The sequence below is a fragment of the Sminthopsis crassicaudata genome, chromosome 3 (assembly GCF_048593235.1).
Source record: "Sminthopsis crassicaudata isolate SCR6 chromosome 3, ASM4859323v1, whole genome shotgun sequence".
In the NCBI taxonomy this organism is placed as follows: domain Eukaryota; kingdom Metazoa; phylum Chordata; class Mammalia; order Dasyuromorphia; family Dasyuridae; genus Sminthopsis; species Sminthopsis crassicaudata.
Window position 1 is genome coordinate 417,608,010 of NC_133619.1, and position 14,929 is coordinate 417,622,938.

Genomic DNA, 14,929 nt, shown 5'->3' on the forward strand with positions numbered 1-14,929 from the left:
CAATAAACCTTTTTTTTTTTTTTTTTTTTTTTTAATCAATCTAGGTTTTCGGGCCTGTAAATTCATTTACAGGGACACTGTGCTGTAATGGGACTATCTTTGCCCGACCAAAACGGGGTTCATCCTTTCCTATCTCTCATCAAAATGAAAAGGTGCTCTACAATACTATTGATCAGAGAAATGCAAATTAAGACCACTCTGAGATACTACCACACACTTCTCAGATTGGCTAGGATGACAGGAAAAGATAATGAGGAATGTTGGAGGAATATGAGAAAACTGGGACACTAATAGATTGTTGGTGGAATTGTGAACAGATTCAACCATTCTGGAGAGCAGTTTGGAACTATGCTCAGAGTACTATCAAACTGTGCATACCTTTTGATCCAGCAGTGTTTCTACTGGGCTTGTATCCCAAAGAGATCATTAAGGAGGGAAAGGGACCTGTATATGCCAAAATGTTTGTGGCAGCCCTTTTTGTAGTGGCAAGGAACTGGAAAATGAGTGGATGCCCATCAATTGGAGTATGGCTGAATAAGTTATGGTATATGAATATTATGGAATATTATTCTATAAGAAATGATATGCAGGATGATTCCAGAGAGACATGGAGAGATTTATATGAACTAATGCAAAGTGAAGTGAGTAGAACCAGGAGATCATTGAACATGGCAACAGCAAGATTATAAAATGATCAATGTCCCCTTTCAACAATGAGGTGATTCAGGCCAGTTCCAATGCTCTTGTGATGAAGAAAGACATCTACACCCAGAGAGAGGACTGTGGGAACTGAATGTGGATCACAACTTAGTATTTTCTTTTTGTTGTTATTTGCTTGCATTTTTTTTCTTTCTCATTTTTCCCTTTTGATCTGATTTTTCTTGTGTAGCATGATAATTGTGGAAATATGTATAGAAGAATTGCACATATTTAACATATATTGGATTGTTTTCTAGGGAAGGAAGTAGGAAAAGAGAAAAAAATTGGAACACAAAATTGGAATGTTGAAAACTTTCTTTGCATATATTTTGAAAATAAAAAGCTATTGTTAAAAAAAAAATAAAGTGTCACATAAAAAACAAACAAACAAACCAGAAACCCCCCCAAAAAAAATTCATCCTTGCAAAACCTTGTGTTCCAGATTTTTTTTTCCCTCCCTTCCTCCTTCCCCTCTCCCCTAGACAGTAAGTAATCCAATTTGGGGTAAAAATGTGCAGTTCTTCTAAACATTTCCACATTTATTATATTGCACAAGAAAAATCAGATCAAAAGCGGGAAAAAAATGAGCAAGCAAACAACAATAAAGAAGGTGAAAATACTATATTGTGATCCACATTCAGCCCCATAGTCCTCTCACTAATATAGATAGCTCTCTCCATCACAAGTCTATTGGAATTGACTTGAATCACCTCATTGTTGAAAAGATTGAAGTCCATCACAATTAACACATAATCTTGTTATTGCTGTGTACAATGTTCTCTTGGTTCTTCTCACCTCACTTAGCATCAGTTCATGTAAGTCTCTCCAGGCCTTTCTGAAATCATCCTGCTGCTCATTTCTTATAGAACAATAATTTTACATAACATTCTTAAACCATAACTTATTCAGCTATTCTCCAACTGATGGCATCCCCTTAGTTTCCAGTTTCTTACCACTACAAAAAGGGGTACTGCAAATATTTTTGCACATGTGGGTTCTTTTTTCTCTCTTTTTATGATTTCTTTGGGAAATAGGCCCAATTAGAGATGCTCCTGGATCAAAGGGTAGGCACATTTTGATAGTCTTTGGGCATAGTTCCAAGTTGCTCTCCAGAATGGTTGGAACAGTTCACAACTCCACTAACAATGTATTAATGTCCCAGTTTTCTCACATCCCTTCCAATATTTATTATTATCTTTTCCTATCATCTTAGCCAATCTGAGAGGTGTGTCACTTCTTTTCAATCTCTCACTGTCTGCTGACACATTCTCTACTGCCTTCCTTTCCTACTATCAACTAATATCTCTTCTGATCTTGAAAAAGCCATCCATATTTAACATGTATTGGACTACCTGCCAGCTACAGGAGGGGGTGGGGGGAAGGAAGGGAAAATTTGGAACCAAAGGTTTTGCATGGATCAATGTTGGAAAAATTACCCATGCATGTGCTTTGCAAATCAATTAATTAATTAATTTGAAAGAAAAAGAAAAAAAAGAAAAAGCCATCCATGATAGGTGTCTTCACTTTCTCTCCTCTCACTCTCTTTTTAACCCCCTCCTACCTTATTTCACTGAAATTGCTCTCCAAAGTTATTGATTACCTCTTAGTTGCAAATCCAGGGGGCTTTTCTCAATCCTTATTCATCTTGACCCTTTTGCATCCTTTGACATAATTGATCATTCTTTCCTTCTTCATGCTTTTTTCTCTTGAGGTTTTCAGTATATCATTCTCTTCTCCCACTCATCCTTTAATTCCACTGCTGTCCCTTTATTGTTTTCTATTTCTCCTGCTAGGACTTATGGACATCTATAATTCCTCATGGTGATTCATATTGTTTGTTACATCGCTACTAGCCTGTTATATTCATATGTGTTCATTAATATATAATATAAATTACTTTATATTACATACTATATTTATATATTATAATATATAATTATATAATATATAATATTAATAATATAATATTTATGATATAACAATATAAATATATTATGTATTTATATTAATTGATAATATATAATGCAAATTATTAAAATTATATGGTATAAATTAATGTATAAGATTAATAATTTAATATTAATATCTCCCATGCTGATGGATTTATGTATAATTGTTTCAAGTAAAACAAAAAAAAAGCAGGAGATGTAGAGGGCTGCAGGTAGTGGGGGAACTCTGGATAAGATATAAGACCCTTTAGCCCAGAGGAAACCTGCTGACAATATCTGGTTTGGCTCCCCATTTTCCTTATTTTCCACACCTTTTCCTGAGAAGTCAAGGAGGGCATGACCACCTGTGTTCTACTTGAAGGGATAATCACAGCAGGGTGTTTACTCAGTGTGATTGATGAGATAATGGTTCTCTAGTTCACATATACTTAGTGTGATATGGTGATGTAATGGTTCTACAGTTGGCACATGCTCAGTGTGCTGTAGTGATGTAATTGTTTTAAGATATTTAAGGGCTGAAAGGACTGAAGAGGAGAGAGTGTGTGCTAGAGCTAAATCTCAGACTCAAAGACTCAGACACAGACACAGAGAAGACTTAAGACTCCAGAATCCATTCTTGACCATCCTCGACCATCCTCATGTGGCTCTCCTGCCTTATCACTTCTTCATTAAGACCAAGGCCCATCCAGAGCTCCTCCAGAAAGCTAGACCGGGCATTACACATAACTTGTTTTGCAAATGTTTGGTTGCCTTTCTCTACCTCCCAGTTTAACATAGTGCCTTTCACATGGCAGGCACTTAATAATTATTATTACTCTCTTCAGTCCTGTTTTACTGTTCCCTGCTGTTAAGCTTTTTTAGCAGATGGTGATGGTTATGTCAGCCCTATGGAGCCGCCTTTAATAATTAGTCGACCGAGCACTTACATTAAAGAAGTGACTTCTTAGTTTCAGAATGCCTCTGGCTTCAAAGACTCAGCATTCTTTTGTTTTATATGTGATTCCTAATGTCCCTCCCTCCTCCTTTCAGGAGCTCTTCTGCTCTTCAGGTCAGCTCAGCCTCTTGTCTATTCTCTTTAAGCTCATGTTAGTATTTCTCACAGAACTTAGGGGGATTCTAAGAGATCCTCTTCTTATTATTTATTTTTGTCTCATCTTTCTCTCTGGCAGCAGGGCCAAGTTGTATAGAGTACGTTCGCTGCTTCTCCAAGATTTCCCCAAAGGGTCAGCCTCTAGTTTCTAGGGCACATAGTTGTCAGGAAGAGGAGAAATCCCTCACAAAACAAATATACTATGATACTTGAAGTTTTTTTTGATGTTAAGCATTTCATCATGAAGTGAATGGTTTGATGGGTCTTGTTTATAAAATTACTACTATAAAATCCTGTATTCTGTTTGTATTCCTGTTCCTCCTCAAATAGCTAAGTTCTATTTATGTGGTATTTTTAAAAATAAATTGCTGCTAGTTTTTAATGAGCTTTGCTATAATTTAAAATTGAAGAAGAATGCAAATAATTTCCAAGCCTTTCATTATTGTATTAAACTTCTGAGTCTTATGCCTTGGCTATACATAAAATTCACATCTTAAAACATGCTTTTCCATGTGGTTCTTTTCTAGGTGTATTTATAGATTCGACATGTGGACACTAAATAAGATACTGGGAGTTCCTTGTAGATTGGCCAAATGGCAAATACATGGATTTTTTAAAAAATTTACTTTTCATCCTGGAAAACAGTTACTTCATAAACTTGTATTAGGAATTGAAACCAGTTGCGATGATACAGCAGCTGCTGTGGTGGATGAAACTGGGAATATCCTAGGAGAAGCAATACATTCCCAAACTAAAGTTCACTTAAAGTAAGTAGCCATTATCATAATTGCTTTACTGCTAAAAAAGAAATTAATGAAAATAATCCTTTTGTATTTGTTATGATTAATTTTTATTAGACTTAATAATTAAACACTTTTGCCTGTATTAATGATAACATCTGAGCTTCCCAGTAGTCCTGAGAAGTAGTGATAAGAAAGTTAAGATATAGAGAAATGAAGGGACTTGGCCAGTCAAGGCCACCCAATAAGTAGAAATAGGACTCAAGATCAGGTTTCTGACCCATGTCTAATACTTTTCAAAGCTAAGTTTCTCTTAACACTATTTGATATTTATAATGGCCCAGTTAGTCCCAAAGAGGGGATGAGAAAATAAATCATCTTTTGAGAATCCTTTCTCCACCTTTTAAAATTGTCATCATTTTTTTCAAGTCTACGTAGATCCTACCTTCTTTCTCCATTAAGAACTTCTTTCTTGAAGCCTTCCTTTTCTTTATAAGCCCACAATGATTTTCCCATTATCTGAGATCTTATGTGTCCCTTTTTATGTCCCTTAATCCTATACTGCCTTGCATTATTATAAAGTTAATCAGCAGAAAGCAAAAGGAGCTTATTAAATGAAATAGTGAATGAGGAAGTTTACATCCTTGACTAATCTTTCCACTGTTAGTAAGGTTTCTTATTTGTTAGTTTAATAGTATTTACAAATCTACTTTCTTGTCTCCTTCAAGAGAAGGAGAAAGCCAGAATCATTGATTTCAGGATCTGTTTGAACTATTCAGCTCCAATTTCAAGAACAAGTCAACAAGTATCAATAAGTATTTATTATGTGCTTAGTGCTAGGAATACAAATAAAAAGATAATCCCTTCCCTCAAGGAGTTTTCATTTTAACTGGGGAAGACAACATATAAAAGTGAACTGAAATAGAAGGGATATGTAGGGGCATGGTGGCAAAAATGAGGAGATGAGGAACAGAGCTAGGAGAGAAATGGAAGGTGAAAGGCTCAGAAAATTTCTCAAAGTAGAGTTTCTGAAAGAGGAGGCTTCAAAGGGTAAAAAAGCAATTGAGGCCTATTGTGTATGGGAGGATGTATATGTATATATATATATATATATATATATATATATATATATATATATATATATATATATATTTTTTTTTTTTTTTTTTTTTTGCCTACTCCTGATTTAACTCTCCTATTTCATTTGGATAACATATATCCATCTATATCTATCATCTATGAGTTTCATCATACTAGACCTCAGTTATACCTCTGAGCTCAAATTTTCATTAAGATGTATTTCTTTTTACCTATTGACTAAACTTAGATATCTGTGTGGATATTTTGAAACATGAATTTTGCTAATAGCCCTCTGGATTTTGTTTCTTGTAAACTTCTAGGTATCTCAGTAACTGTTTTCTTCATTGAAGCTTATTAGATAAATATAGGCAACTTTCTCCCTCAGGCATCATTTTTATTTTAAAGTCCTTTTGCAAGAAATCAGACAAATGCACTTTTGGTGTCCACCTTTAGTGAGATTTTTTTTTCTAAAAAAAAAAAAAAGCTAGTTTGAAAAATATTCTTTTAAAATTATTCTTGTACTAGGACAGAAGGGTTTGATAAATGCAGACTTTCAATTATGAAGTCTTATAATTTGATGATAAACTCATGACCATTTTTTCTTTCAGAACAGGTGGGATTATTCCTTCAGTAGCACAGCAGCTTCACAGAGAAAATATTGAAAAAATAGTGAAAGAAACTCTTTCTGCCAGTGGAATAGCCCCAAATGAACTCTCAGCAATTGCAACCACTGTAAAACCAGGACTTGCTTTAAGCTTGGGAGTAGGCTTGGAGTATAGCTTGCAACTGGTAAATCAGTACAAGAAGCCTTTCATTCCTATTCATCACATGGAAGCACATGCACTAACTATTAGAATAACCAATAAAGTTGATTTTCCTTTCTTAGTTCTCTTGGTCTCTGGTGGTCACTGTTTACTGGCCATAGTTCAAGGTGTTTCAGATTTTCTTCTACTTGGAAAATCATTAGATATAGCACCGGGTGACATGCTTGACAAGGTAAGAGTTAAGAATTCATGTCTTTTTGTTTGGGGGACAGCTAGGTAGTACAGTGGAGTGTGCCAGGCATTAAGAGACATAATAGCTTTGTGACCATTGGCAAGACACTTAATATCTGTTTTGCTCAGTTTCCTCATCTGTAAAATGGGGATAATGATAGGACATAACTGCCAGAGTCTTTGTGAGGATCACAAAATAATAATTGTAAAGTGCTTAGGACAACTCCTGACATTTAGTAAAATCTATATAAATGTTAGCTATTATTACTCTGTATTTATGTGTGTGTGTGTGTGTGTGTGTTTCCAGTGTAGCATAAAGCAAGTATTTAATAAATGTGTGGCAGATGACCATAAGTGACCACTGAATTTCAATAGCCAACAATTTCAGTTATGTAGAGTAACTCCACTGTTGCCATTCAATTCAATATTTTTAATAACCATAAATAGGTAGACTAGCTTATAAAGACTTTATGAACAGTGTAATCAAAATGGAAATTGAGTATAGTATGGAATTTTGTAGCATGCTGAAATATTTTTTAGTATGGTTTCTATAAATCTAAACAGACCTGTATTCATATGTTTTTATGTATCATTATAGTTTTAAAGAACTTTTAAAACTTCTGAGATGAATTTACTTGAAAATTTCAAAAAGATTTCAAAATTATCCTTAGTAGGCTTTATTCCTAAAAACCTCTAATTGGTGGTTGCAGAGATTTATTTCCTTCTGTCTGATTATTAAAGTAAATATCATAAATCATAGATTGGGAGGTGAAAGGAATTTCAGAGGCCATGAACATCTACCACCTCCCATTTTGCAGGTGAAGAATCCAAAGCTCAGAAAGTGATTTGTGTAAGGTCACATAGACAAGAAATAGCAAACCTAGGAGTTGAACCCAAGTTCTTTTAGTCTTTTGAATTCTACCAGGCCCAAATCTTCACTCTCCTTAAAAAATAAAACTGTTTCATTTAATCCTACTATCCCTCATGCTCTCATTCTATAGCTCCTTTCTTCTCTAGTCAGAGTTCTAGGGGAAAAAAAAACTACTGGTATTCTCTTGGCAGTTTGGCACTTTGCATTCTAGTTTCTCAAATCACCAGCCAACTGAACTTGTTAATGATATCAACTGATAAATACAATGCTCTTTTCTTAGTCCTTATCCTTGTTAACCTCTTCAGTTTTTGACAGTTATTGATTATTGTTTTCTGCTGGTAACTTTTGATCATTACCAACTTCCATCTCCATTCAATACTCCTAGAAAGGAGCATTTATTGACTGCTCAGCTTCACAGCTCTGTGCATCCCAAGAATTTCCCTTCCTTGGCCGCTTCCTATCAGGAGATTAAGCTCCTTGAAGGAAAAACTGTCTCACTTTGTCAGCACTAGCATATTATTTGGTACAGAATAAGCATTTAATAAATACATCCATGGTTAATTACTTGTCTAACCATCCCTCAGTCTTATTTGTTGGATTATTATTGATGTTCTGGCCCTTAAAAATGGGAATCCATAAAGATTCTTCTCTAGACCCTGATATCTTCTCTATCTTACTAAATTCTGTGAGTTTTGTTCTCATTGCTTTATAGATGTGGTGCAGTGACAAAGGCCTTGGTTATAGGGTCAGAGAAGTTCAAATTCTGCTTTTGATATTACTACCTACATGACCTTTGTGCTAAAGATGACTTCTCAAGACTTCCATCTAGGTGATTCAGTACATGGAGTACCGAGTTCAAATCTAGATTCAGGAACTTATTTACTACCCATGTGATCTTGGACAGGTCATTTGACCTCTCTAGGTGTCCTCAGCTGTAAAATAGGAATAATAATAGCACCTCCCTTTTAAGGTTGTTATGAGAATCCAATGAGATATTTGGATATCTCAAAATATCCAAAATCTGGCACAATAGTAGGTACTTAATTAAATGCTTATTTCCTTCCTTTCTTTTCCCTGCTCACTCTTGGATACAAAACAAACTCCTCAGCTAAACATCTAAAGTCATGTATAATCTGCTTCCATTGTTCCCTTTTGGATTTATTTCACCATATGAAATACTTCACATTTCATTCTTTCCCTTCTCTTCTTTTTTCTAGGCTGTCCTTCATGTCTTTTCCTTTATCTCACATAGTCCCTTTTTTAATTTAAGACTAAGCTAGGGTGACACCATATCTTCCATGATGCCTATTAATTATTTATATTTTCAAGTTATAATGCATATACTCTTTTCTTTCTTTGTCATATCTTCCCAGGAGAAATGAATGTCTAGTATATGTGTATATTTTCAGGGCCAAGTATAATACTTTGAACTGAACTGGATACAATCTAATGTCACAGTGTTGGATTTGAAGTTGAGAAAATCTAGGTTCAGATTTATATCTCGCATGATTTAGCTACCTACCCCTGGATAAGATAGTTAACCTCTCTATGTCTGTTTAGTTAGTCTGTTAGTTATATGAAATAGAGATAAAAAATATCCATAATACTAGCCTTACAGGGTTGTTGGAAGACTCGAATAAAATTGTGTGTGTGTGTGTGTGTGTGTGTGTGTGTGTGTAACGTTTTGTAAAGTTCAAATGTAGAAGGAGGGCAGTGAATATGAGGAATTTATTTTCTTTAAAATATATATTTTAAAAGTTATATGTTTACTATATACAGTTACTATATATTATTTACAGGATAAAATAAAGTTTACTAGCAGCTCCTATCAATATAACAAGTCAGCCCACTGCTATGAATTGTAGTTTTAGTGGCTACTAGCTACAATCTTACTTTTAAAAGCATTATATTTTCATAATATAGTATCCATTAACAGAATTTGAGAGGGTTTGTTTTGCATTTAGCTTAAAAAAATGTGAGCCAGTTAAAATACTGTCTTACAAAACTTTTTTTTTTTCTTTCCTAGGTAGCAAGAAGACTTTCTTTAATAAAGCACCCAGCGTATTCCACCATGAGTGGTGGCAAGGCTATAGAAGATTTAGCCAAACAAGGAAATAGATTACATTTTGATTTTCGGCATCCCCTGCATTTCTGTAGAAATTGTGATTTTTCTTTTTCTGGACTTCAGACTGCTGTTGACAGAATAATAACACAAAAGGAAAAAGAGGAAGGTATATACATACATATATATATGTACATTTAACAAACTTTAATGTATAATAAACCATCATGAAATAAACATTTAAAAATCACTAAAACTTATTTTTACAGGTATTGAGAAGGGACAAATCTTGTCCTGTGCTGCTGATATTGCTGCTGCAGTACAGCACACAGTAGCTAGCCACATTGCTAAACGAACACATCGTGCTATTTTATTTTGTCAACAGAGAGGTATCCTAACTCCTTCTAATGCAGTGTTGGTAAGTGTTTTTAACTTTTATTATAAACATTATTGGTAACACCTTGTTTTGGTATGTAACTAAGAACCAGATTCTCTTGCATACATGTGAAGAAAAAAAGGTACATGGTTATGTACATGATAAGTACATGGTTATGTGAAGTGGAGGAGAAACAATAGCATGTCCTGTCTGCAAAAATATTGCAGTCTTATTGGGCTTTAACACAAGCTGAATAGCCCCCAGACATCCTTAATTATTGTGAAATATTATGAAATATTCTAGGAATTGAAGGTGATTTAAGAAACTTTTGGAACAGTATAAAGAAAACTAAGCCTATTTTCCTAACAAGGTATTGCTACAAGTGATTGATAAGTATTTTTGATGTATATAAATTAATGTGTACATTATAACAAGGGAAATAACTATTAGCATCAAAATTTTCTCATGGTACTCTTATTCATAGCACATGTAATACCTTCACATAAAACAGTTTGAAAAATGCTGGTTCACATTTTTATTTTTGTGGAGATTAATTTCAGTCTTTTAAATTCCTTCAGGTTGTATCCGGAGGTGTTGCAAGTAATTTATATATTCGAAAAACTTTGGAAATTGTAACAAAAGCAACAAATTGTATTTTATTATGTCCTCCTCTCAAACTTTGTACAGATAATGGAATTATGATTGCATGGTGAGCAAAACAACATATATTTTTATGTTAGCTTTAATTTTAGTTCTGTGGAAATGTTATGTCTAATAGTAAGCTGACAAGAGGGAATATTCTGTAGTAGAGAAATTCTAAAATGATAGATTTAGAATTGGAAGGAACATTATAGACCTAATGTTCTAATTCTACTTATATTACAGATGAAGTGGCCCTAATCCTTGCCAAGACAAATGCATCTATCAGAACAAGAGATGCATCCTCTCTTTTTCTGTAAATTGTGTCCCTCAGACTTTCCTACTACCTCACTTAATCTCTCCCTGCTTCCCTAGTGCCTATAAACACGTCTCAAAAAACTCACAATTGATCTTTCCATTCCTGCTGTTATCTCGTCTTCTGCTCTTTGTGACCAAAGTCTTAAAAAATACCATCTATAATAGGTGCTTTTATTTTTTCTTCTCTCCCCTTTTCTTGACTATCTGACCTCATAATTCAAATAAAACTCCTCTCTCCAAAGTTACCAAGGATCTCTTGGTTGTAGGATCTATTACTTTCTCTCAGTCCTCATCTTTCCTGACTTTTGCAGCCTTTGCAATGTCAAACACCCTCTTCTCCTTGATGCTCTCTTCTAGGTTTTCACACAACTCTCCTGGTTGTCTGAGGAATAAACTCATTCCTCAGTCTCCTGTGAGGAAACTTAATGTCATGTCCACTACATGTTCCACAGGACTCTGTCCTGTTTCTCTTCCCTTCTCCCTTCATTTGGCAATTTCATCTGCTCCTATGTATTTAACTGTCATCTGATGTTTCTCAAATCTACTTATCAGCCCTGACCTCTAAGCTCCAGATTTATTCTCCAGCTGGATAGCCAGTAAACATTTTAAGTACAACATGTCAAGAACTGTTTTCATTTTCCTTTCCCCTAAAATTCCCCCCATCTTCCAAACTTCCATATCACTGTCCAGGGCATCATCATCCCCCAGTCCCCCAAACGTGCAAGCTAGTTATCATCTTCAGCACTTCACCATCTGTCACCCTCAACTCCTTACTATTTGTCACACCTCCCCATATCAAACCTGGTTCCAAAGCCTGTCGACTTCTCAAATCAGCATCTCTCAAACCCCCTGTCCCCTTCTCTCCTCTGACATTGCTACCACCCAATGGTATTCTGTTGCAATCCACTCTTTACTTATGGCCATTTCTGCAGATTCCTCAGCTTCCCTGGCTTCCTTCAAGTTCCAGCTAACATCCCAACTTCTACAGGAAACCTTTCCCCATCCCTCTTACTTCTTTAGCCTTCCCTCTATTAGATATCTCTTATTTATTCTGTATGTAGTTTGTTTGTAAATATTCGTGCATATATGCTCATTGTCTCCTCCATTAGGATGTAAACTCCTTGAGGGTAGAGACTATTTTTATTTTTATTTTTATTCCCAGAGCCTATTTCAGTGCCTGATATATAGAAGGCATTTAATAAATGCTTATTAAGTGAATCTGGAAAGATTAAACCAATTATAATACAGTAAGAGACAGAGTCAGGATTCACAATCAGAAAAATCTGGATTCCAGTTCTATATTGGGCATAGATGAGCTTTAAGACCATGGATAAGCAAGTTAACTTCTTTGTGGCCCCTACAAAAACTGTAAGGAAATTTCTAGACAAGCATTTCACCCAGTGATGAATTCACATTTCTAGAACACAAATCTTTCTTTAAATCTTTGAAATATTTATTTTATTTCTACATATCTTCTTTAGGAATGGTATTGAGAAATTGTGTGCAGGATTGGGCATATTACACAACACAGAAGGTATTCGATATGAACCAAAGTAAGTGGCACAATTCCTATTTCTTCTTCAAGCTATCTTTTAAATGTCACTGCACTAATTTAAACTTCTTGTGATCTCAAGTTTTCTTTGAAGTCCTATTAATAATTAATATTACTTTAAATATTCAGGAAAGCAACACATAATTCCTTTTGTTAGCTTCCAAATGAAGGTGGCACCCTTCTAAAAAGCACTTAACTATGACTGTCTAAGAAGTCATCATAAAAGTTGAAAGAGATTATGGGTTTTATGACAAGGATTATGACAGAGTTCATGTATTAGAGTCAGGGTAATAATTCTTGACTGTTTAAAGATTTATTAATGATAATATAATTTAGGCCTGTTGTGAACAGGTGGCCTTGATCGGCTGCAGCTAAAATGACTGTAACAACAAGTAATTTGGTAAAGTCAGATATGCTGGCAGCCCAACCCAATAACTAAACTCCTTAGTCCACTGGTATCCACCCAAGACAATACTTGGGCATGCTAAACTATGGAAAGGGAACATTGCTTTCTTTTTAGAATAAAAGTAATCCCAAGCTTAGGTTACTTTGAGTTTGTTATGCACATTCTGGGCAAGAGACTACACGCTTCCTGAGAAAGCGTGTAGCGGTTTCAAGTACCACCAACGAGCAGAAATAGTCCTTCAAAACTGGTTTCACAAACAAGTTCTGTCTTCGCAACACATCCTTCATCCCACCTGCCCTAAACTGTTGGACATTTTGAATAGATGTCCAGCACACTTTACCCAGTTTAGAGTCATTCCCTAGAACAAATACAGTGGCATATATAACAAGTTGTTTATTAGCAGCTACTCCCTCCATTCATGCTCTCTAGTTCTAATATACTTGAATAGTAAGAGAGAGGCTACAAGCTCTTCACAGGGTTGTTGTAGTTAAAATACTTTGTAACTCTAAAGCACAATATAAAAGTGACTTATCGTTATCAATGATCACAAGTTGACATTTATAATAAGCAGCTGGTGGTAAGATGCATCGTGTTAGAAGAACTGTATTCAAATGCAGCTTTAAACACTATGTAACCTTGGGCAAATAAATTAACTTGTTTGCTTCAGTTTCCTCAGTTGTAAAATAGGGATGTTATTATAGTATCTACCTCCCAAGATTGTTGTGAGAATTTAATGAGATATTTGTAAATTGCTTAGCACAGTGTTTGATATATATAATATGTGGGCTACATATAGATATAATATATGTGGCACTGTATAAGTACTAGGTACAATTGTTACTATTGTAACAGGAATATGCAAAGTATTCTTGTTTCTCTGATTTTTTCACTCTTCTGATCAAGTATATGTTTTAGTTGAGGGTTTTTTTCCTGTCACTCTGAATGCCCCCATATTCAGTTTCCTTAACTAAGAACTCATTTGACTATATATTACAGACAGTTTATTCTTTCTCTTTTCTATGTAAATTAGTTATTTCCATAAAAGATTACTTTAGGAAAGTAATATGTCTGTTCAAGTACCAGAAATTACTATGGATGTTAAGAAAGATACTCTGTATAGATTGTGTTCTGCCATATCCTATAAACTGAGATTGTATTTGTTTGTTTTAGGACCTAGTCTCCTGATTCATTTTAAATGTAGGATAAAGTTTTGTCCCTAACTCATGTAATATGACTGCTTGCTTTTTTTAATACCAGGGCTTGGATCTAATCCAAGCTTTATTTTAGGAAACCTGGAACATTCCACCCACATTACAGATCCAGGAATCAAAGCCTTTGGCCCTGAATCCAAGTTTAGAGCTCATTCTTAGATAGCAGGAATGAGACTATAATGAACTAAAATAGAAAAAATGCTTCTTGGAGTCATTTCTGAAGACCTCCAGATCTGTTACTAGCAGGATTCAAAGGGCCAGCAATGAAAAATGTACTTTCCTCCTTCTCACCCCACCCCCCAAAGAAAAAAAACTTCTGCTTATGTTTTTATTGTTCTGGGTTCATTAGTATAGATTCTTCCTTTACTCTAGTACAAATATCAACCTAATCTGTATGAATCTCTGAACTTATCAAAGTTAAATTGTAATACATTGCATTTTTTATTATACAGATGTCCTCTTGGAGTTGATATATCAAAACAAGTTCAAGAAGCTGCCATAAAAGTACCAAGTTTGAAGATTTGATCCTTGATTGATTTTCCTTAAGAAAAAATTTTTAAAGGTATTGACTCAATGTTAGTACCAGATCTTGGATTTTTACGTGCTATATCTGAGAAGATGTAAAATTGTAAATATCCATTAAAGCTTTTTAAAAGGTATTTTCATATTTCCCTTGTTATGCTCCTGTGTTTGACAGGTCAATTAGGACTTTAAGGGGCCAAAATTTTGATAATGAAAAAGAAAACAAGTTGTAAATACAACTAGACAGACAATAGCCTAATATAGAAAACAAAAAGTTTCTTTCCCTTATTATATGAAAACACCTAGGAGACTTCCGGTCAAGATGGCGGCGTGGAGGCAGACAGCTGCTTGACCTCCGCATTTTCTCTCAAAACTTACTTCATGACAAGCCTTGAAGTTAATGCTTGACCAGAAAAAAA

The 14,929-nt window shown here is 34.8% G+C and overlaps 1 protein-coding gene across 2 annotated transcripts in view; it reads left to right on the forward strand.

Moving 5' to 3' along the window:
* The window catches only part of OSGEPL1 (O-sialoglycoprotein endopeptidase like 1), a 27,872-nt gene extending 13,227 nt beyond the window's left edge, over positions 1 to 14,645 (forward strand). Inside the window, exons 2-8 of one of the 2 annotated variants that reach the window (XM_074302872.1) lie at positions 4,266 to 4,505; positions 6,167 to 6,554; positions 9,451 to 9,655; positions 9,756 to 9,904; positions 10,441 to 10,571; positions 12,301 to 12,372; positions 14,441 to 14,645. In XM_074302872.1, the coding sequence (XP_074158973.1) occupies positions 4,285 to 4,505; positions 6,167 to 6,554; positions 9,451 to 9,655; positions 9,756 to 9,904; positions 10,441 to 10,571; positions 12,301 to 12,372; positions 14,441 to 14,513 (1,239 nt within the window). In that variant the 5' untranslated portion in view covers positions 4,266 to 4,284 and the 3' untranslated portion in view covers positions 14,514 to 14,645. Of the gene's footprint in view, positions 1 to 4,265; positions 4,506 to 6,166; positions 6,555 to 9,450; positions 9,656 to 9,755; positions 9,905 to 10,440; positions 10,572 to 12,300; positions 12,373 to 14,440 lie in introns of those variants that run through there. The other variant, XM_074302873.1, reaches the window with a different exon arrangement.
* Positions 14,646 to 14,929: the final 284 nt, after the last annotated feature.